The sequence below is a fragment of the Perognathus longimembris genome, chromosome 12 (assembly GCF_023159225.1).
Source record: "Perognathus longimembris pacificus isolate PPM17 chromosome 12, ASM2315922v1, whole genome shotgun sequence".
NCBI classification, from domain to species: Eukaryota; Metazoa; Chordata; class Mammalia; order Rodentia; family Heteromyidae; genus Perognathus; species Perognathus longimembris.
The window spans coordinates 51,004,525-51,022,358 of NC_063172.1; the positions used below are offsets into that span (position 1 = coordinate 51,004,525).

Genomic DNA, 17,834 nt, shown 5'->3' on the forward strand with positions numbered 1-17,834 from the left:
ATTTTCTTCCACTTTGTAAACTGTTGCTTCAGCCTAGTGACTGTTCCCTTTGCTATGGAAAGGGTTAAATTTGATAAAAATAAAATTTTATTTCAATTCTTATTTGTTGAGCTATCAGTGTTCTGTTTAGGATGTTATCACTTTATACTAGATCATATAAATTAGAAGAGATTTTTGGTTCAGTGAATATAGATTCCTGAAAGAGATTATAGTCACTTTTTCTGCAGGTGTCCTTAAATGTGTGTGTGATTTGCTTGTCTACTGTAGGTGCGCCTATGGATTTAGAGCCCACATGATGAACCTAGGATCTTACTGTCTTGGTCTCATACCTATGACCCTTCTTGTGGTCCATATAAAGCCAGGAGTGGCTTTCAATTCCACTGGAATCATCAATGAATCTAGTGATCACTTGGAAACATTGGACACTACGGTATTTTCCAACTTCACCTTTTTAAAATAAGGGGATATAAAATGGATTTCTTTTCCTAGCAGCACTATAGCTAAAATTAACCTGAAATAAGAATTTACTTCATAGTAGCCTATAAAATTTGTATACAGTAACTTCTCCTGAAATCTTTTATAGAAGAAGTGGAGATATAAGTAAATGAGTCAATAAATGAGTTTGAAGTAATTCAAAAGAAATATGTGATCTAGGTGCAGATGGCTTATTCCCATTATCCTAGCTACTTAGGAGACTGAGATCTGAGGATCCTAGTTTGAAGCCAGCTCCAGCAAGAAAGTAGAAAACTCTTATCTCCTACTATCCAGTTAAAATGTAGAAGTAAAAGTATGGCTGACATGGAAAAGAAAGAAGGAAGAAAGGTAGGCTGGAAGGAAGAAAGAAAAGACAGGAAGAAAGAAAGAAGAAAGGAACAAAAGAAATATGTAGAGGGTCTGGGAATGTGGCTTAGCAGTAGAGTGCTCGCCTACCATGCATGAAGCCCTGGGTTCAATTCCTCAGCACCACATACACAGACAAAGTGGGAAGTGGCGCTGTGGCTCAAGTGGTAGAGTGCTAGCCTTGAGCAAAAAGAAACCAGAGGCAGTGCTCAGGCCCTGAGTCTAAGCCCTAGAATTAGCAAAAAAATAAATAAATAAAAATTTTTTAAAAAAGAAAAGAAATGTGGGAATGTTCACTTCAATGTTGACAGAAGACTTCACAGATTTACCTTTGAGGGACAAAAGAAAGCAGGAAATGTAAGGGCATATTTAGTGGAAATGTATTTTCCACTTGGGGAGAAGATAAGCTATGAAATTAGATATTTGTGATAGTAGTACAACATTGTGAATATGCTAATGCCACAGAATTGCACATGTGTGTGTAAAATATAAAATTTTATATCATGCGCACCTTATTACAATTAAAAATTATATCTTAAAAATTATATTCTTTTCAAGTTCAGTTGGAAAATTTGAACCTCCCTTAATTAATAAATGAATTATAAAATGAATATATTATCCTTACTCAAAGATGAATATTAGCATGGCATAATTTTCTGTTTAATTCAAGTATTGACAGTACATAGGAATGAAGCATAAAACAAATTAGTATTTAGTAGAAGGAAATTATGAAGTAATCACTGTTGCTTCTTATAACCATCTGTCTTCTACTTTTCTGTTTCAGAATTCATATCCAATAAAAGTCTGTATGATTTTAGTTTTCTTATCAAGTATATTTGGATATTGCAAAGAAGTGACTCAAATTTTCCAACAGGTACAAAATATATTTTGTTTCTCTCAAGTTACAGTATTTTACTATACAAAACAAATAGTCATTTCAAAATAACATCTTGTCATAATAAACTCATATTGCTTGCCTAGAAATAACAAGATGAAACTTTTCAAACTGTAGAGACTACACCCTTAAGTAAAACTGTTGCTTGTCTGATGTTTCTGAAAAGGATATTTGACCTTGGCTTGTCTAGGTGGCTCTGTTAGGCTACAAAAAATCATCAGGAATGACTATATGGTATGTTCTTTTTTTTTTGGCCAGTCCTGGGCCTTGGACTCAGGGCCTGAGCACTGTCCCTGGCTTCTTCCCGCTCAAGGCTAGCACTCTGCCACTTGAGCCACAGCGCCGCTTCTGGCCGTTTTCTGTATATGTGGTGCTGGGGAATCGAACCTAGGGCCTCGTGTATCCGAGGCAGGCACTCTTGCCACTAGGCTATATCCCCAGCCCCGGTATGTTCTTTTATAGAACATATTGAGATACTTTTCTGACACAAAGTTTTATCATTTTCAATGTAAATATTTATTTAAATAAACAATATATATCCCAAGACTCTTTTAGGTTGTGTCTTTGAATTCTTTCTTATTAATTTTTAAAAACAAAATTTTAAGCTATAATACAGTTTGAGAAAGTTTTAGAAAAGAAACACAAAACAAGGATTATTATGTAGCCTGGGCTGGCTGGAACTTGTGATCCATCCCTCCACCCCCCTCAACCCCCACTCCAGTCTTTCAATTCCTGGCATAATAGGTATGAGCCTCCATGCCTGGCTTGGAAACTTCAGAGCAGTATTTTCCTTTTACTCTTCTTTCATTTCATTTGATTTCATTTTTTAGGGTTTGGCCTCAGGGCTTCATACTGCTAAGCAGAGTGCTTGAGCCAAGCACTTAGCCCCCTTTTGAATGGGTCACTTCTAAGATGGAGCTAGTGCCTTTTGTTTTTGTTTCTTGTTCTTTTGTGTTTGTTCCCCCCCGCCCCCCGGGCTGTTCTATACAGCAATATTATTTATAGGTCTGATAGATGTGAGCCATCATAGCCCAGCTTTTCTGTTGAGATGGGGTCTTGCAAATTTTTTTCCCAGACTGACTTAGAACTATGATCTTCATAACCTCATCCTCCTGTGTGGTTGGTAGGACAGTTGCACATGAACATACCAGCTCAGCTGAGACGTGATCTCACAAACTTTTTGCCTTGGACCACAGTCCTCATCATCTTTAACTGCTGAAGAACTAGGATTACAAACATGAGCCACTGAAACCCATTCTATATGTTAAAAGGATAAATTCAGATCAGACCTATGAATCAAATTAATTGTCCACATATCTTTACTTTCTAAATACGGGGATTTAAAATCCCATGTTCATATGTATTTCTTTGAGTATTTTTATAAGTTGTACCAACAATGCAACAACTTAATTTTCCATAAAAATTTTCTTTATAACATTATGTAAGCACATGTATATCTGCCTAGCAGCATTTTGATAATTATATTTTGTATTTACTTACTAATATACAAGATTTTTCATGATTTTAGTACATTGTCACAATTCTGAGAATTAGACTACATTGTTCAATGGCTTAGAGCACAGTTTTAGTCTCCCATGCCATTTTTCATTTTCCTAAATGAAAATTACATATCATAATTTTAATTGATCTACAAAGTTATATACAATTGTTCAGATTTGCACTGAACATTTGCTTATTGATATTTAAGTGCTCTACAAGATGGGATATCCTAATACCTGAAAGATGAAATCTTTAAGAATACCACTGTGCTTTGTTTGCCTCTCTGATTTAGTCTCAGCACAGAGCACAAACCTTATTCAAAGAAGATTTTGTTCTTTGTATGCTGAAAGGCCCACATATCTGTCTTAAGATAAGCAGAGAGATCTCATGAATATTAAACCAACTTGCAGTACCTTGCGATGGTATAGACTCCCCTAGGAAAGCTCAGAAATGTGTAAGATTTTCTTAGGCATTGAAGTTCCATTGCCCTGGGTCAGCTGATGATTTGGTCAATCCACATCCATGCCCAGGTGGCTCATAAATAAACTGAGGATGGCAGGTGGGGACTCCCTGATCCTAGACATCATGAAACTATTCATAAGCAACCAGTCTCTCTATGTGGTAACAGTTCACTCATTTCAACCCCAGAAAAGGAATTACTTTCTGGACTACAACAATGCCTTGGAATGGATCATCTACACGACAAGCATCATATTTGTGCTGCCCTTGTTTGTGAACATACCAGCGCATGTACAATGGCAATGTGGAGCCATTGCCATATTCTTCTACTGGATGAACTTCTTATTGTATCTTCAAAGGTAAAAACCAGCCTGAATGATTTTGACATCTTTAAGGAATTTTAATATCAAAGGAAAAACTATTAGAACTGACAAGAATCTTTAACTAGATCAGTATTTTGTCCCATTGTTCTAAATGGTGAAGATCATTTCATATTAATCTAAATGAAGTGAGGATGTATGGAGTTCAAAGAACAGAACAGGGTCCCCCAACCTAGGTATGATTGAAATTTGGGTGCATTTTGATTCATTTTGTGTGTGTATTGGAAGAGGGGCTGTCTTGTGTATAGTAAAATGTCCAATAACATTTCTGGCTTCCACACACTAGAAGCAGTAGCATAGACCTCACCCCAGATTTTATAAACAAAAACCTAGGCAGACATTGACCCATGTCCCCTCAGTTCCAGGGTCAAGAACCTTTCACCCATTAAAAGCTAGGTTTAAAGTGCACACAAAAGACTGTGACATTGGGCTGGGAATGTGGCTTAGAGGCAGAGTGCTTGCCTACCATACATGAGGCCTTGGGTTCAATTCCTTGGAACCACATAAACAAAAAAAATTTAAAAAGACAGTGACATCATAAAAGTGTAGCTATTCTTGTTTCACCTGATATTATTTGATAAGCATTTACTCTGCATTGAAACACTCCAAATGAAGTCAGAAGCTTCATAGTTGATAAAAGTGATATGAAAATTAGAGGGAAAAGAGGAGCCCAAGAATCTAACTCAAGAGAAGGAAAAAGCTCATTCATTCCTCTTCTACTCATAGTTGCTGACATTGCACTAAATGTTAGTGCAGCCTTTACTTGAAGAAGAAACTGTTACGACTCACCAAGGGAAAAAGAAAAAAATGGAAACTCTGAGTGTAGAAGACCTTGGCTAGGAAGTTGAGTTACAGGAACTTAAGCAGAGTCTTGTAACTCCAGGAATCTCACTTTTTCTGCTGTTTTGCCCCACTGCTGTCATGAGCCCAGTGATACAGGGACCTGGAGACCCCAGGTCCCTGGAGAGGACCTAGTGTGGTGAGAAGAGCAGTAGCCTACAAGTAAAGAGGACTCAAGCCACGCTCAGGCACTGTCACACCCTTTGCTTGATGTCTGTAGTCAATCACCATCTCTGAAACTCACCTAATGTCCTTTTACATTTTATTTCTCAAAATATGTTTGCATTCATTTTTTAATTCATACAGAATACTTTTATCTACTTCTAAAGTGGAGTTGTGATGTTAGATTTCTGTGTAAATTGGGTGGTAGCAATTTTAAAATCTGTGGTTCCTTCATTTAAGAAGTTATTGTGCTAATGGAAGAGTCCATTAGGACAAGCTAGTGGCCACATGGGACATCTGTTGTTCACCCAAACATTTGATCATGTAGGAACTGGGGAGGGGGAAGGGGTGGAGGATGTGAGGATGGAGGAAGGTAGCATGGCCTGTGTGCCCTGAAATAAGGACCTTAATACACATACTTAATGTGTCACATGGTTTATCTCTCTTCTTCCTTTATTAGGAAATTAGTATTACATTTACTTTGACATTAGAAACATATGAGCTTTTTTTTCCTTCCCCTATTTTGGTAAAAGAAATATCCTGTAGACAAATGGTATAATAATGAGAGATAAGAGAAAAAAAGAAGTTTGATGAATGGATTGAAAAATCAGGCTTGATTATTCCTGAATTTACATGTCTTTGTTTTCTTTTTCCAGGTTTGAAAATTGTGGAATATTTATTGTTATGTTGGAGGTAATTTTTAAAACCTTGTTGCGATCAACAGGAGTCTTTATCTTCCTTCTTTTGGCTTTTGGACTCAGCTTTTACATTCTCCTGAATTTACAGGTATGGCAGTTTTATATATGCAGTTGATGCCATTACTGTAAATATCAGAAATAATATGCTTTTATAATTAAATCTCAATCACCTATGAAAGCAACAATCACAATGTTTCATTATTATTTTTTTCTGGTAGCTTTGGGATGGTTTCTATTGAAGACAAAAAAATTCCCCATTGTCAGAAAAAATGTTCTATGTGCATAAATTTTCTTGTAACTTTGTTAGAGTTTAGAAAATATTTCTCAGGACTGCATTTCTGTGGCTACATGCTCATGACTTTTAAAAAATGTTCATAATGTATTTTTTGTCATTTTGTTCTCCATAAAATACTTTTCAATTGTCTTGATTTTGTGTTTCATTTGTACCTTACTATTGTTTTTCAGGATGCCTTCAGCTCACCATTGCTTTCTTTAATTCAAACTTTCAGCATGATGCTAGGGGATATTAATTATCGAGATGCCTTCCTAGAGCCATTTTTGAGAGAAGAATTAACATATCCAGTTCTCTCCTTTGCACAACTTATTGCCTTCACAATGTTTGTCCCAATTGTCCTCATGAATTTACTGGTAAGTAATTTGTCATTGTATAGTCTGTCAATCATTTGAAACATTTAATTATGATGATTGTTCTTTGAATTTGTAGTGGCCTTCTACTGTGGGAGGATAGTTGTATTAGCTTTGTGTTATTAAAATAAAACACCTGGAGTGACTAAATCACAAAGAATAAAGGTTTGTTTAGTTGACAGTTTTAGAAGTTCAGAAGCCTGGTATCTGCTTTGGTGAGGGCAGAAGATGGTAGGTGTATCACAGTGAGAACACTTATGGAAAGAAAACAATTATCACAACCAGAGCAGAGAGGAAGAGGATGGATGGAATCCACCACCCTATTCAATTACCAAGAAGCTCCCAAAAGTTGCTGCCACTTAAAGGTCCACAGCACCTCCATATGCTGTCACTCTGGGGACCACGCTGTTACATATGGGCCTCTGGGAGACACTCAATACCCAAGCCATAACAATGGAGAAGCAGTTACAACAAATCCATCCATGTAACACTTATCTAGTGTGGTGGGCATACCAAACACATCCAGAGGCTCGTGTGTTTGGAGAGTACAAAGATGCATTCAATGGACAAATATTTCCAGAGATCTACTAAATGTTAGCTTCTGGGACACAGCAGTGAACAAAAAAAAGTTCTAAGGCTGGGTCTATATATGCTTGTGAGCTCTTCAAGACCTTAAGTAATAAGCACCCATACCTATGGAGCATAATGGAATGAGTTCAAGGAAGACCAAGATGGTAAAGGTGGAGGTGTGGATTGCTCTGGGGTGGGGGAAGGGTTGGCAGTTTGGAGATCTTTTTTAAAAATTAATTTATTTATTATTAAAGTGATGTACAGAGGGGTTACAGTTTCATACATGAGGCAATGAATACATTTCTTATCAAACTTGTTACTTCCTCCCTCATTTTTCTTCCACCCTCTACACTCCCAATTCCGCCCCACCCCAAAGTTTTTAGTTGGTTTACAGCACATTGCTTTTACATTGGTTCGCCTTTTGTCTCTCCATTTTGATGTTCCCCTTCCCATCCGTATTTCTGATAAATGTGTATACATTACCCAGGATACTAAAATCAGTCACAATGACATCAGGAGCTAAACCACGGGGAAGAAAGACAAAAGAAAATGGAATCATTTCACATGGTATATCGAACCTAACAACGATAATGATAAACCACTTACTTCCATAACTTGGAGTTCATTTTGCTTAGCATCATCTTATGTGTTCATATGCACATAACTATTGAGCTCTTGTGATCTTCTGGCAGATCTTAATGGAAAGCATTATGTTACTCTTGTGTTTCTTACTGAACAGAGATTCAAGTGGGAAGAGACCCTCTGGCAGAGGGCATCTTCACATTCAGATACCCCAATCTAGCCAAAGACAAATTGGCCTTCAGTCTGTATCAGAATGTTTCCAAAACAGAAACACATGTGTGTACAGACTCCCCAGTGTTCTGTTTCTCTCCTGTGCTACAACTCCACTGTCTTATTTTAGCACTTATTTTGGCACTAGGGAAACCAGATATAGATGACTCGAAGCCTAGATTCTTCTCTTCCAATGTTTTAGATTTGAGGAGAAAATTATTCAGAGGACAAGCTGTCTCTGTCATAGACATTTACATACCAAACACTCACTGAATATCTCTATCTGTATTTCAAACCCCAAATCTGCTCCTTAGTCATCTTACTCACAGCAGTGGAAGGTATCTCTTGGTCCCCTCTTTCTAATTTCCCATGTTCTCTGCATCACACTTTCCCTTTTACATCTACTTCCCATTAGGGTACTTCACCTCAATTGCTGCAGTGGCCTGTGAAGTCTCCTACATCAGTTCTCTGTGGAATACCTTCTCTACCTTTTTAGGGCAGAGATGACTCTGAAGATTCTGGGCTTTCATTCAAAATGATTTGTTGTGAGGTTTTCTGTAACTCAATAGTCTCTAGCCAGCCTACACCCATCAGCATTTCACTCAAAGGTCCCTGGGATCTTGATTTTACTCACATCATACCAACTGTTCCTGGGGCGATGCCACTTTTCCTTACAGCCTCTTGTGTGGCTTAGGCTCTTTTGTGGTCTATCAAAAAACCTCCCACCAGAGGTTAAGTCTTTCTGACCTTTCAAAATTCAGCTCAAGCACCATCTCTACGGGGCAGATTTTATCAAGCATTGTGCCTATTAAGTGCCTGTTAAGTACCGTACCCTTATTACTTTAGCCTGAATTGGGGGCTGCCTTTTGTGTTATTACTTTTGAAAACATAATTCAGAACAGAATTATAATAAAGTGTATGTCCCAGGACTTCATGAAGATTGAATGAGCTAAAACAAAGCACATTAAGCAACGTCTGTCACCTTATTAGCATCCAATGAACCTTAAATAGTATGGAATTGCTAACAATTGATCTTTTCTAGTCTGTAAGCTTAGAGTACAGCAAGCATCATAAATGTGTGAAGCAGCAAATAGGAGATAATTGGTTTTGACAAGATTTTTGGAACTTGGAGAGAACCTCATATAAAAGCCTACAAATTAAAGAATAAAAGTTATGGTCTTGTCAAATTAAATTGATTTAGTGAGTATATATGTTTCTTAGCTTGAAATCCCTGGACTATATTTTTTGAATGTTCATTCATTCACCATGCTTCCTGTCCAGTTTTAAGCACTGGACATACAGTGGTAGCCTACGCAGATACAGCATTTTTTCCTAGAGATTCTTGAACTTTGAGCTCCTGAGAGCAACCAGGGATTCCCATTTCAGGTATAGCAAGTAAGATACAGTCTTAGCAAAGATGGGGATTAAGCATCTAAAAATAGATGAAAGTGTGAGTGAATTGTATTAATTTATTCAGATGGAGTAAACCTGAGCTAACAGTTCCACTTGACCTGAGTCTGTGTCTATCTAGCACTGTGTGTGTGTGTGTGTGTGTGTGTGTGTGTGTGTGTGTGTGTGTGTGTGGGGGGGGGGGGGTCTGGTCATTGGGATTGAACTCATGTCCTGGGCTCTAACCTTAAGCTACTTTTCGCTTAAGGCTAATACTCTACCATTTGAACGATGGCTTCACTTCAGGGTTTTGGGTTGTTGGGTGTTTTTTTTTTTTTGTACTTTATTGAGATAAAAGTCTACAAACTTTCCTGTCTGAGTGGCTACGAATCCCAGTTGATTGATCCTAGTAGCCTCCTGAGTAGCTAGGATTACAGGTGTGAGCTACCAATGCCTGGCTAGTTGTATATTTTTAAAGGTTTCTTGCCCAAGTCCCACCCATAATGAGTATGTTTTCCTGCCAAACATATGGAAAATAAACAGTTGTTTATTCCCTTCGCCTCATATTTTAAACATTTTTCTATTGTGAAGTCTGTTTTACCTACCCTAACTGCTAAACTCCTGGAGTTTCCAACCACGTTGCATTGATATACCCCAATCCCATTTGATATCACTTTGTGTCCCTGCCCTTTCCAAAAGAATCTGATTTTTATCCTAGGATAAACTGCAGGTTCAATTGAATGTCTTAAGATTTCAGAGTAACAGTTAACTTTATTGGACTACTAATGCAGCCATCATGCAGCAAAGGTTTGAAAGACAAGGCACTTCTCTGCAAGATGAATTCTCAAAGCTTGATTGAGCCCCTGTTAGGAGCTCACAGCTGCTGCTTGTGCTTTGACCAGGGAGACATTGCTGTGGTTGAAATGTGGGTGGTCCCTCCACATTTTACATGTGGCCACCTAATTACCAAGGTGGTAGTATTAGAACATAGAACCTATGATAGTGTATCATTGAGTCATCATGAGTAGGGTTTGTGCTTCCATAAAAGAAAAAAAGTGTTCTTGCATTTGTCAGACCCTTTCTGCCCTCTACCATGTGAGAATACATAGAAAACCATGAGGAAAGGGCTCATGCTCAAATGAAGTTATTGATTGATTCATGCAAGACTTTCTAGCTCTTAGAATTGGGAAGAATAATTGCATGCTGGTTACAAATTACTGGGCTTGCAGTATTTTACTAGTGAAGCCTGGATAGACTAAGACAAAACTTAAGTACATGTGGAAGCAAGTCATGCTAAAGTTTTTGTGCCCTCTTTCAGATTGGTTTGGCAGTTGGTGACATTGCTGAGGTCCAGAAGCATGCATCATTAAAGAGGATTGCTATGCAGGTGAACATTATATTCATTTAAAACTCACTGAAATTAGTACTATCGTAATTACTTGCATATGAGAATAGTTTGTTTTTTGAGAACACAATGATTTAATAGAGATATTTTCCCAAGAGTGAAGAGTACCCTCCTGTGTCTGGTTGTATGTTTTCTGGCATACTTGCTATAATCAAATATCCAAAAATAGTGAAAGGTATTCAACAACACTCTCTACAGGGAAATGATGAAATTGACAGAGTCTCTTTTTCATGGCTGGCTACATAACTAGTTGCTAGACAAAGAATATCACCACTGGTATGAATTATTCATGTCTGTTTGGTTTTGAGATAGACTCTCACTGTATATCCCAAGCCAAACTTGAACTTTCAATCATTCCAATTCAGCCTTGTTAGTGGTACGATTCCAGGTGTGTGCTGCTATGCCTGGCTGGTATGGATTATTATGCCTTATTTTAGTCCAGATGTTCAAAGGGGCTCCTAATTTGCTTTCTTGCAATAACAGGGGCTCTCACAGCATATTCTACATTGAAGTTTTAACTGTATCCATGATATTTCTCTCATTTTTCCAGTAATATGATAGTTCTTTCACTATTGAATCTTGTGAGGTAGTTTCTAATCATACTGTCATCATTTCTGTGTTCTTTCATTGTATTTAAATTTGAATAGAGATATTTGATGCTTTAAGAATATTTGATAAGCCAGGTGCTGCAGCACATGCCTAGTATCCTGCCTGTTTGGGAAGCTGATAACAGAGAATAGCAGGTTGAGGCCAATCCAGGTAGAAAAGTTTATGAAATATCTTATGAACCTATAGCTGGCCAAGATGGTACAAACCTATCTTCCTACTTTTGTGTGAGACTGAAATAGAGAGGATAACAGTTCTAGCCTAGGGCCTAACAGGAAACTCAGTAAGTCTCTATCTCAATGGAATAAGCTGGCTACTATATTTGCCTATCATTCCAGCCATAGTCGGAAGCCTAAAATAGGTGAATTGTGGCCCAGGCATGTTCCTGAGAAAGAAGCAAGACCCTAAGTCAAAAATAACTGCCTCACTGTGTTCCCTGAAAGCAAGCAGCACAGAGCCTAGGAGCACATGCCACCTGGTCCTCTTTTGAATGAAGAACAGGGACAGAGACAGAGTCTCTACATACAGCTTGAAACTTATCTGAGCCTACAATAGAAGCAGGATCAGAAGGGAGAGTATTTCATACAGAGCCATTTTGTCCTCTCTCAAAATCATTTCAAACCCAAGTAGGGACCCAAAGATTTCTGAGACAGTGCTCTCCATAGGAACTGGTGATGGCTCATGTATGGGCAGATGTTACCACTTGAGGGGTTTGCCATCAGTTGCTTTTTAATACTAATTTGTTCATTATCCAGACAAATGCTAACAGCTGTAGTCACTCCATAAATGTTTTTAAGCCCATGATCAATTAAGAAAGAAATTGATAGATCACACTTTACCCCTCAGTGTGGAAATCTTACCAGTGTGGGGAGGTGAACATATTTCCTTATTTCTAGAAGAGGCAAGTTTAGTGGGTCTTACCAGACACATCTTGGACTTAAGGCTTGAAATGCCAGTCTCTCAAAACCACATTTGACAGCTCATAGATAGGAGCAATAGTAACTCACATAGTGTCCTGTATCTTTTGGCCAATACTGGATTTAAGTCATTTTCAAGATGTTAAGTAAATAGTAACACGTTATAGGTAGGCATGGAGTGGATATCTGTAATCCCACCTACTTGAGTGGAAAAGGCAAGATGATTGTGGTTCCAGGCCAGCATCGACAAAGGTACGGAATCCTATCTGAAAAATAAATTAAAGCCAAAAGCAAGCAAGCCAAGTGGAATGCTATGGTAGTGGCAGAAAATAGGAGAAAAGCTGGGCACTGGTGGCTCAAACCTGTAATCCTAGCTACACAAGATGCTGAGATCTGTGAATCTGTGGATCACAGTTCAAAGCCAACAGGAAAATCTGTGAGACTCTTATCTCTAATTAACTACCTAAAAAACAGAAGAGGAGATGTCTCAAAGTGGTAGAACACTAGCCTTGAGGAAAAGCTTAGGGACAGTGCCCAGGACCCAAGTTCAAACCCCACCACTGACCACAGAAAAAAGTTGAAGAGCCAGACAGAATATTTTATTTCTTACTGGGGGAAGGGGTGGCAGTGGGTGTTATAATTTAAGCCCTGTAGTACGGGAAGTTGTTACCTCTGATCATTTATTACTATAAGTCACTTAAATGCTCAGATATAAAAACATCATATGGTTTTATGTTAGAAAGTAAAGGTCATTATACAGTAGGTACAGATTCACAAAACACTCTTAGACCTATTAGTTGTATTTATTGCTTTGTAATCCCCTAGTTTGTCTCTCCTTCCTTTCCTATCCTGGGTGTAATTCATATCATTATACTTTCATACCACTATAGTTTCCAGAATAGACTCTTCATCTTTATATTTGCAATGTGAATTACAGTTCTTGAGCAATAAATACCTGCTGAATTAGAGTGAGCTCTGTAGCCACTTACCCCTCCCTACTGCCTGCCCTTGCATTTCTGGTCCTGGTGACAGGTGGGAGCAGGTGAGATAAACAGGGGCAGGGAAGCCTGGCCTGCCCAGTTGCTCTCTGCATAAACCAGGACATGAATCTGTTTTCATTTTTCTCTATATATGCTTGCTTCTGTACAGCGCAAGCTTTCTCTGTACGAATTAATGACTCTCCTAATCAATCGAAATGCTCTGTAGGTGGAACTCCACACCAGCTTAGAGAAAAAGCTGCCAATGTGGTTTTTACGGAAAGTAGATCACAAATCCACCATTGTGTATCCCAACAGACCCAGACATGGGAAGATATTAGTAAGTACATTTACCAATACTTTCTATGTCTTATGAATATTTGTGCTAGGGTACCTTGCTTGGTAGCTCCATTTCAGCACATACCCAGGAAATAGGTCCCTTGATTGTTCAATTTGAGTAACTATTATGTTTTATTCTACAGCGTCTATTTAATTACTTTTTTGGTACCCAAGAAACAAAACAAGAAATACCAAACACAGACACATGTCTAGAAATGGAAATATTGAAACAGAAATACCGGTATGTATTTTTATTCTTCTATCATTATCTAAGACTTTAAAACTCTTACATAATAATGTGTGGTATGTCGGTCTCTATTTCCTATATTAAATCAAGCTTTATAAAGTAGTGTTGCTAGGTTACTCAGAATCACAAGGCAATTTTTAGACACCAAAACTTACTTGTGAGTATTAACCAAGTAGTTTGTCTTTCAAAGATTGATTGAAAATCAAAATGCTAATTTCCTTAAGTCTGGAGTATTATTTTAAACCATGTTATTCATGAGTAGTGTGATTTTATACAGCAAAATTCTGAATGAGGACCTCTGGAGTAGCAGGAAAGGGGCCATAGTAAATGAAGGCTTCTGGCTTTGTTTCCCCAAATTTAAATCCCTTTTCCACTATTTATAATCCTGTGAAAGGCATTTAACCTTTCTATGCAATAGTTTCTTGTCTGTAACTAGGAACAACAACAACAACAACAAAAAAGTTGCCACAAATTATGTCAACTTTGCGAAAAATCATTTAAATGTATCTCCTTTGAAAGCTTTATGACTAGCATGAGGAAATGCAATATATAATATATAGTAAATATATAATATAATATGAAACATATATTATAGTATACAATATAATATATATAACAAATGCTATATATAAATCCTATATGAACCACTTCTAGTATCTATACCTTCCTACCTCAGTAGGGCAAAAAGAAGAATTGGAAATAAATTCACAAATTCTGTATATTCTTTTAGGCTGAAGGACCTCACTTCTCTCTTAGAAAAGCAGCACGAACTCATCAAACTCATCATTCAGAAGATGGAGATCATCTCTGAAACAGAGGATGAAGATAACCATTGTTCTTTTCAAGACAGTTTCAAAAAAGAGCGCCTGGAACAAATGAATAGCAAATGGAATTTCGTGTTGAGAGCAGTGAAGACAAAAACACACAGTCCTAAGCACTAGTTGCCCCAATGACCTTCAGTGAGGCTCTTTGAGGGGCAGCAGTTGTATCTCATTTAAACATAGAAAGAGTGAGGAAGAGGCAGAAAGCTGGTTGAAGTCACTATGTAGGAAACTAGCAGTCCTGTTCTATATCAAAGTAAGCTGTGTCTCCATTCATATGTTCTGCAAATCACTATGTATCCAGGATATCCTTGCTTAGTTTCAGGTTGGATATCAATGGAAAGTTATCTTGTTATTTGAACAGATAGAAAGCAAATTAGCTAGAACACATCATTGAATTTCTGCTTGCTAATAACCATATAATATCAGCTGCCATAGATTATAGTCCTAAATATTAGATTCAGTTCAACTATGTGGGTAGCTTTTCTGTGTTAGAAGAACTTGAAGGCACTGTGTGTACCTTGTCTGTTCTTACTATGATAAACAGATCCACCCTTCTTGTTGGTCCCAGCATATATCATATCACCACTTTGAACTGTACAGGTGAAGTCCCAATTAATAAACCTTATGATATTCATGAATGTCATTATAAATAGCATGCCTTTCCTCTGCACTTTTTGTTTGCTAGTGATCATAGTAACTACAAAAGCTATTTATTTTCCTGTGGTTATGGTGCCTCTTATTGCATTTAGTTTTTATTTTGATATTTAGGAGATTCCCTCTACCACATCTATACATTTTTCTTTGATGTCTCAAGTATGAATTAACTGCATACCCCATCATTTATCTACAAAGTCTTTCTCTTGGTTTAGTTTTTCCCTTTATCCCAAGTCTCATGTTCACTCCTTTGTACCCCAAAGACACCCATTCCATGATTATGGTTTTGACTGTGCTTATGTCCTTGTGTTATGTATGAATATTATCATTGTGAGTGCTTTTAATATACAAAGATGTTATAATTTTTGTGGCTTTTACTCTGTTTATCATTCTTTCCCACTGGCCATTATGTTTCTAAAATAAACAGTCACCAGATGTTCTTTGTCCAACAGCTGCTAACCATCTCATTACATACACCCGTCACACACTGGACTGACCTGGTCTAGAGATGGGCATTGTGTGGCCTTTACCTTCCTGATATCACACACATTCTCAAACATCCACTGAGCACAAACCCAGCGCTTAGTGACAACGTTGGAATATTACAAAACTAGACATTTTAATATTCATGATGTGATGGAAGACATGACCTAAGGGCAATGTCATATATACCTCCTTTTTCAATATGAAGATCTTTGTCCCTTATTTTCCTTAAAACAAAGTCTGGAGAATTACAAACATAGAAGCAATAACCAAGGATTTCCCGATTACAAAGTAAGAGGATTTTTATTTAGCATTTTAGTGTTCACATACTCCTCAGGCTTTGTACAATATAGATCTCCATTCAATATCTACTGAGCACAAAGAATGCATGAACACTGAAGCACACCTGTTGTCAGGAGTGCTGACAACACGAACAGCCTGTAAGTTTATAAGGAGCTGACAATGCCATGACTTATTGTTTATGTTCTGAAGTTCTCTTTTCCTTTTACCTCCAAATACTGCTCACATCCCTGCTTTGCCACTGTTCACTTCCTGCTCCTTTTCTCTCTTGTTGTCATTTCTTTATTGTTAAAGTGATGTACAGAGGGGTTACAGTTTCAATTACCGTTCTCTTTCCCATCAGCTGGCTCAGTGATATATTCTTGATACACTTGACCATCATCCCTCACACACTCCTTCTCTTTCCAATGTCAGCATCAACATCACTTCACTTATGTCTTATGCACATGGCTGGCAAACTGATAAACAGTCTCTTTTTCCCCTTCACCCAAAGTTCAATCCTATAGGTGTATAGTTCTTCAAACAAAGCACATAAATCTGAATTTGATGGAGAGGGGCACAAACCAACCCCTGACTTACTGTTTTCATATATGGTACTGCTACCCTCTTAGGCCTCTAAGACATAAGAAGGGTGTGTTGAAGCAATCTTCCTAAATTAGAGTTTTAAGGCTCTATACCCATGTTGGAGTACATAGCCCAGTGGTACAGCACTCTCCTAGCATGTATGAGGCCCTAGGTTCAATTTCAAGCAAACAGTAAAAAATAAACATAAATGGCTTTAAGACTCATTTTCCTTCCTAAATAACCTAACCACCTCAGTCTGGCTCCTCAACCTAATCTGGCCTTATCTTCCAGTTGTCTCAACTTCCCTAACCCAAAGGACGGCTGACCAAAGCACTTTATAGTTTCCTTTCTTTCTACTTCTGTGTTTTCTTCCACTTAGCCTTCACTATGTCCAGCTTTTTCAAAGCGCATTTTGTGTGGCAACCCTCCTCCACCCACCCCAAATCTTCCCTAATGCCCCCACCTGATTATGCTCTCTGACTGCTATGAACCGACACACATTACACTTGTCCTCTGGTACTTCTATTTTTTTTAATATGAATTTTATAGTAAAAGTGATGTACAGATGAGGACATTTTACTTTGAATGGAGTTAACCCCTCCCCTGTTTTCTCCATTTTGCCTATAATGTTGACCATGACTAACCACACCCCTTGCCTCTGCCACAGGGTAGGCACTCTGAGATTTATGGCTCATTATCATTCTCAATCCTCAAGTGATACAAGAAATCATTCTTTGTTCGTTTTGCTCATCTCATTTAGTCCAGGCATGGTATCTTGCATATACACACACACAAAAAAAACCCTACATACACAGAAATTAGCTAGCCATCAGTGAAAATAATGATCATGTTTGAAAGAAATGGCAACAGAAACTGCTCGTAACTGTGATTTTTGGACTTATACTATTAGTTCTGTGCCCTTAGTATTTGAGTGATTATCCTCTAAGTGGTGCCTTTCCACCTCCCCTGACCACCCACTGATTTAATCTAGGTTGTAATTTTTAATTCATTTTAGTAATGGTTATCATAAGCAGCAGAGTTTTTGGTTCGTAATATGACACTCTATGCTTTAATACTGACGGCTTGCTACTGCTTCAATGACTCCAGACATGCTTTGAAACCTCTAAAATACTCACAGTAGCTCTGTGTGTGTGTGTGTGTGTGTGTGTGTGTGTGTGTGTGACTGAACAATATTTTCTACACAAGATACCTAGCCAATACAAGATTTTACAATATGTTTAAGAAAACTGGTGAGAGATAAAAACTTCTGGAATTATTTATCAGTTTCTTTGAAAGTTCATTAATTGGCAGCTTGAAATAAATTGAAGCTCTCAGATACTTCTGGATT

The 17,834-nt window shown here is 37.8% G+C and overlaps 1 protein-coding gene across 1 annotated transcript in view; it reads left to right on the forward strand.

Annotated features, from left to right (window-relative positions):
• The window catches only part of Trpa1 (transient receptor potential cation channel subfamily A member 1), a 46,000-nt gene extending 31,398 nt beyond the window's left edge, over positions 1-14,602 (forward strand). The window contains exons 19-27 of the mRNA XM_048358661.1: positions 268-430; positions 1,625-1,714; positions 3,884-4,053; positions 5,733-5,862; positions 6,240-6,422; positions 10,489-10,557; positions 13,305-13,415; positions 13,558-13,655; positions 14,392-14,602. Coding sequence (XP_048214618.1) covers positions 268-430; positions 1,625-1,714; positions 3,884-4,053; positions 5,733-5,862; positions 6,240-6,422; positions 10,489-10,557; positions 13,305-13,415; positions 13,558-13,655; positions 14,392-14,602 — 1,225 coding nt within the window. The remainder of the gene's footprint in view (positions 1-267; positions 431-1,624; positions 1,715-3,883; positions 4,054-5,732; positions 5,863-6,239; positions 6,423-10,488; positions 10,558-13,304; positions 13,416-13,557; positions 13,656-14,391) is intronic.
• Positions 14,603-17,834: the final 3,232 nt, after the last annotated feature.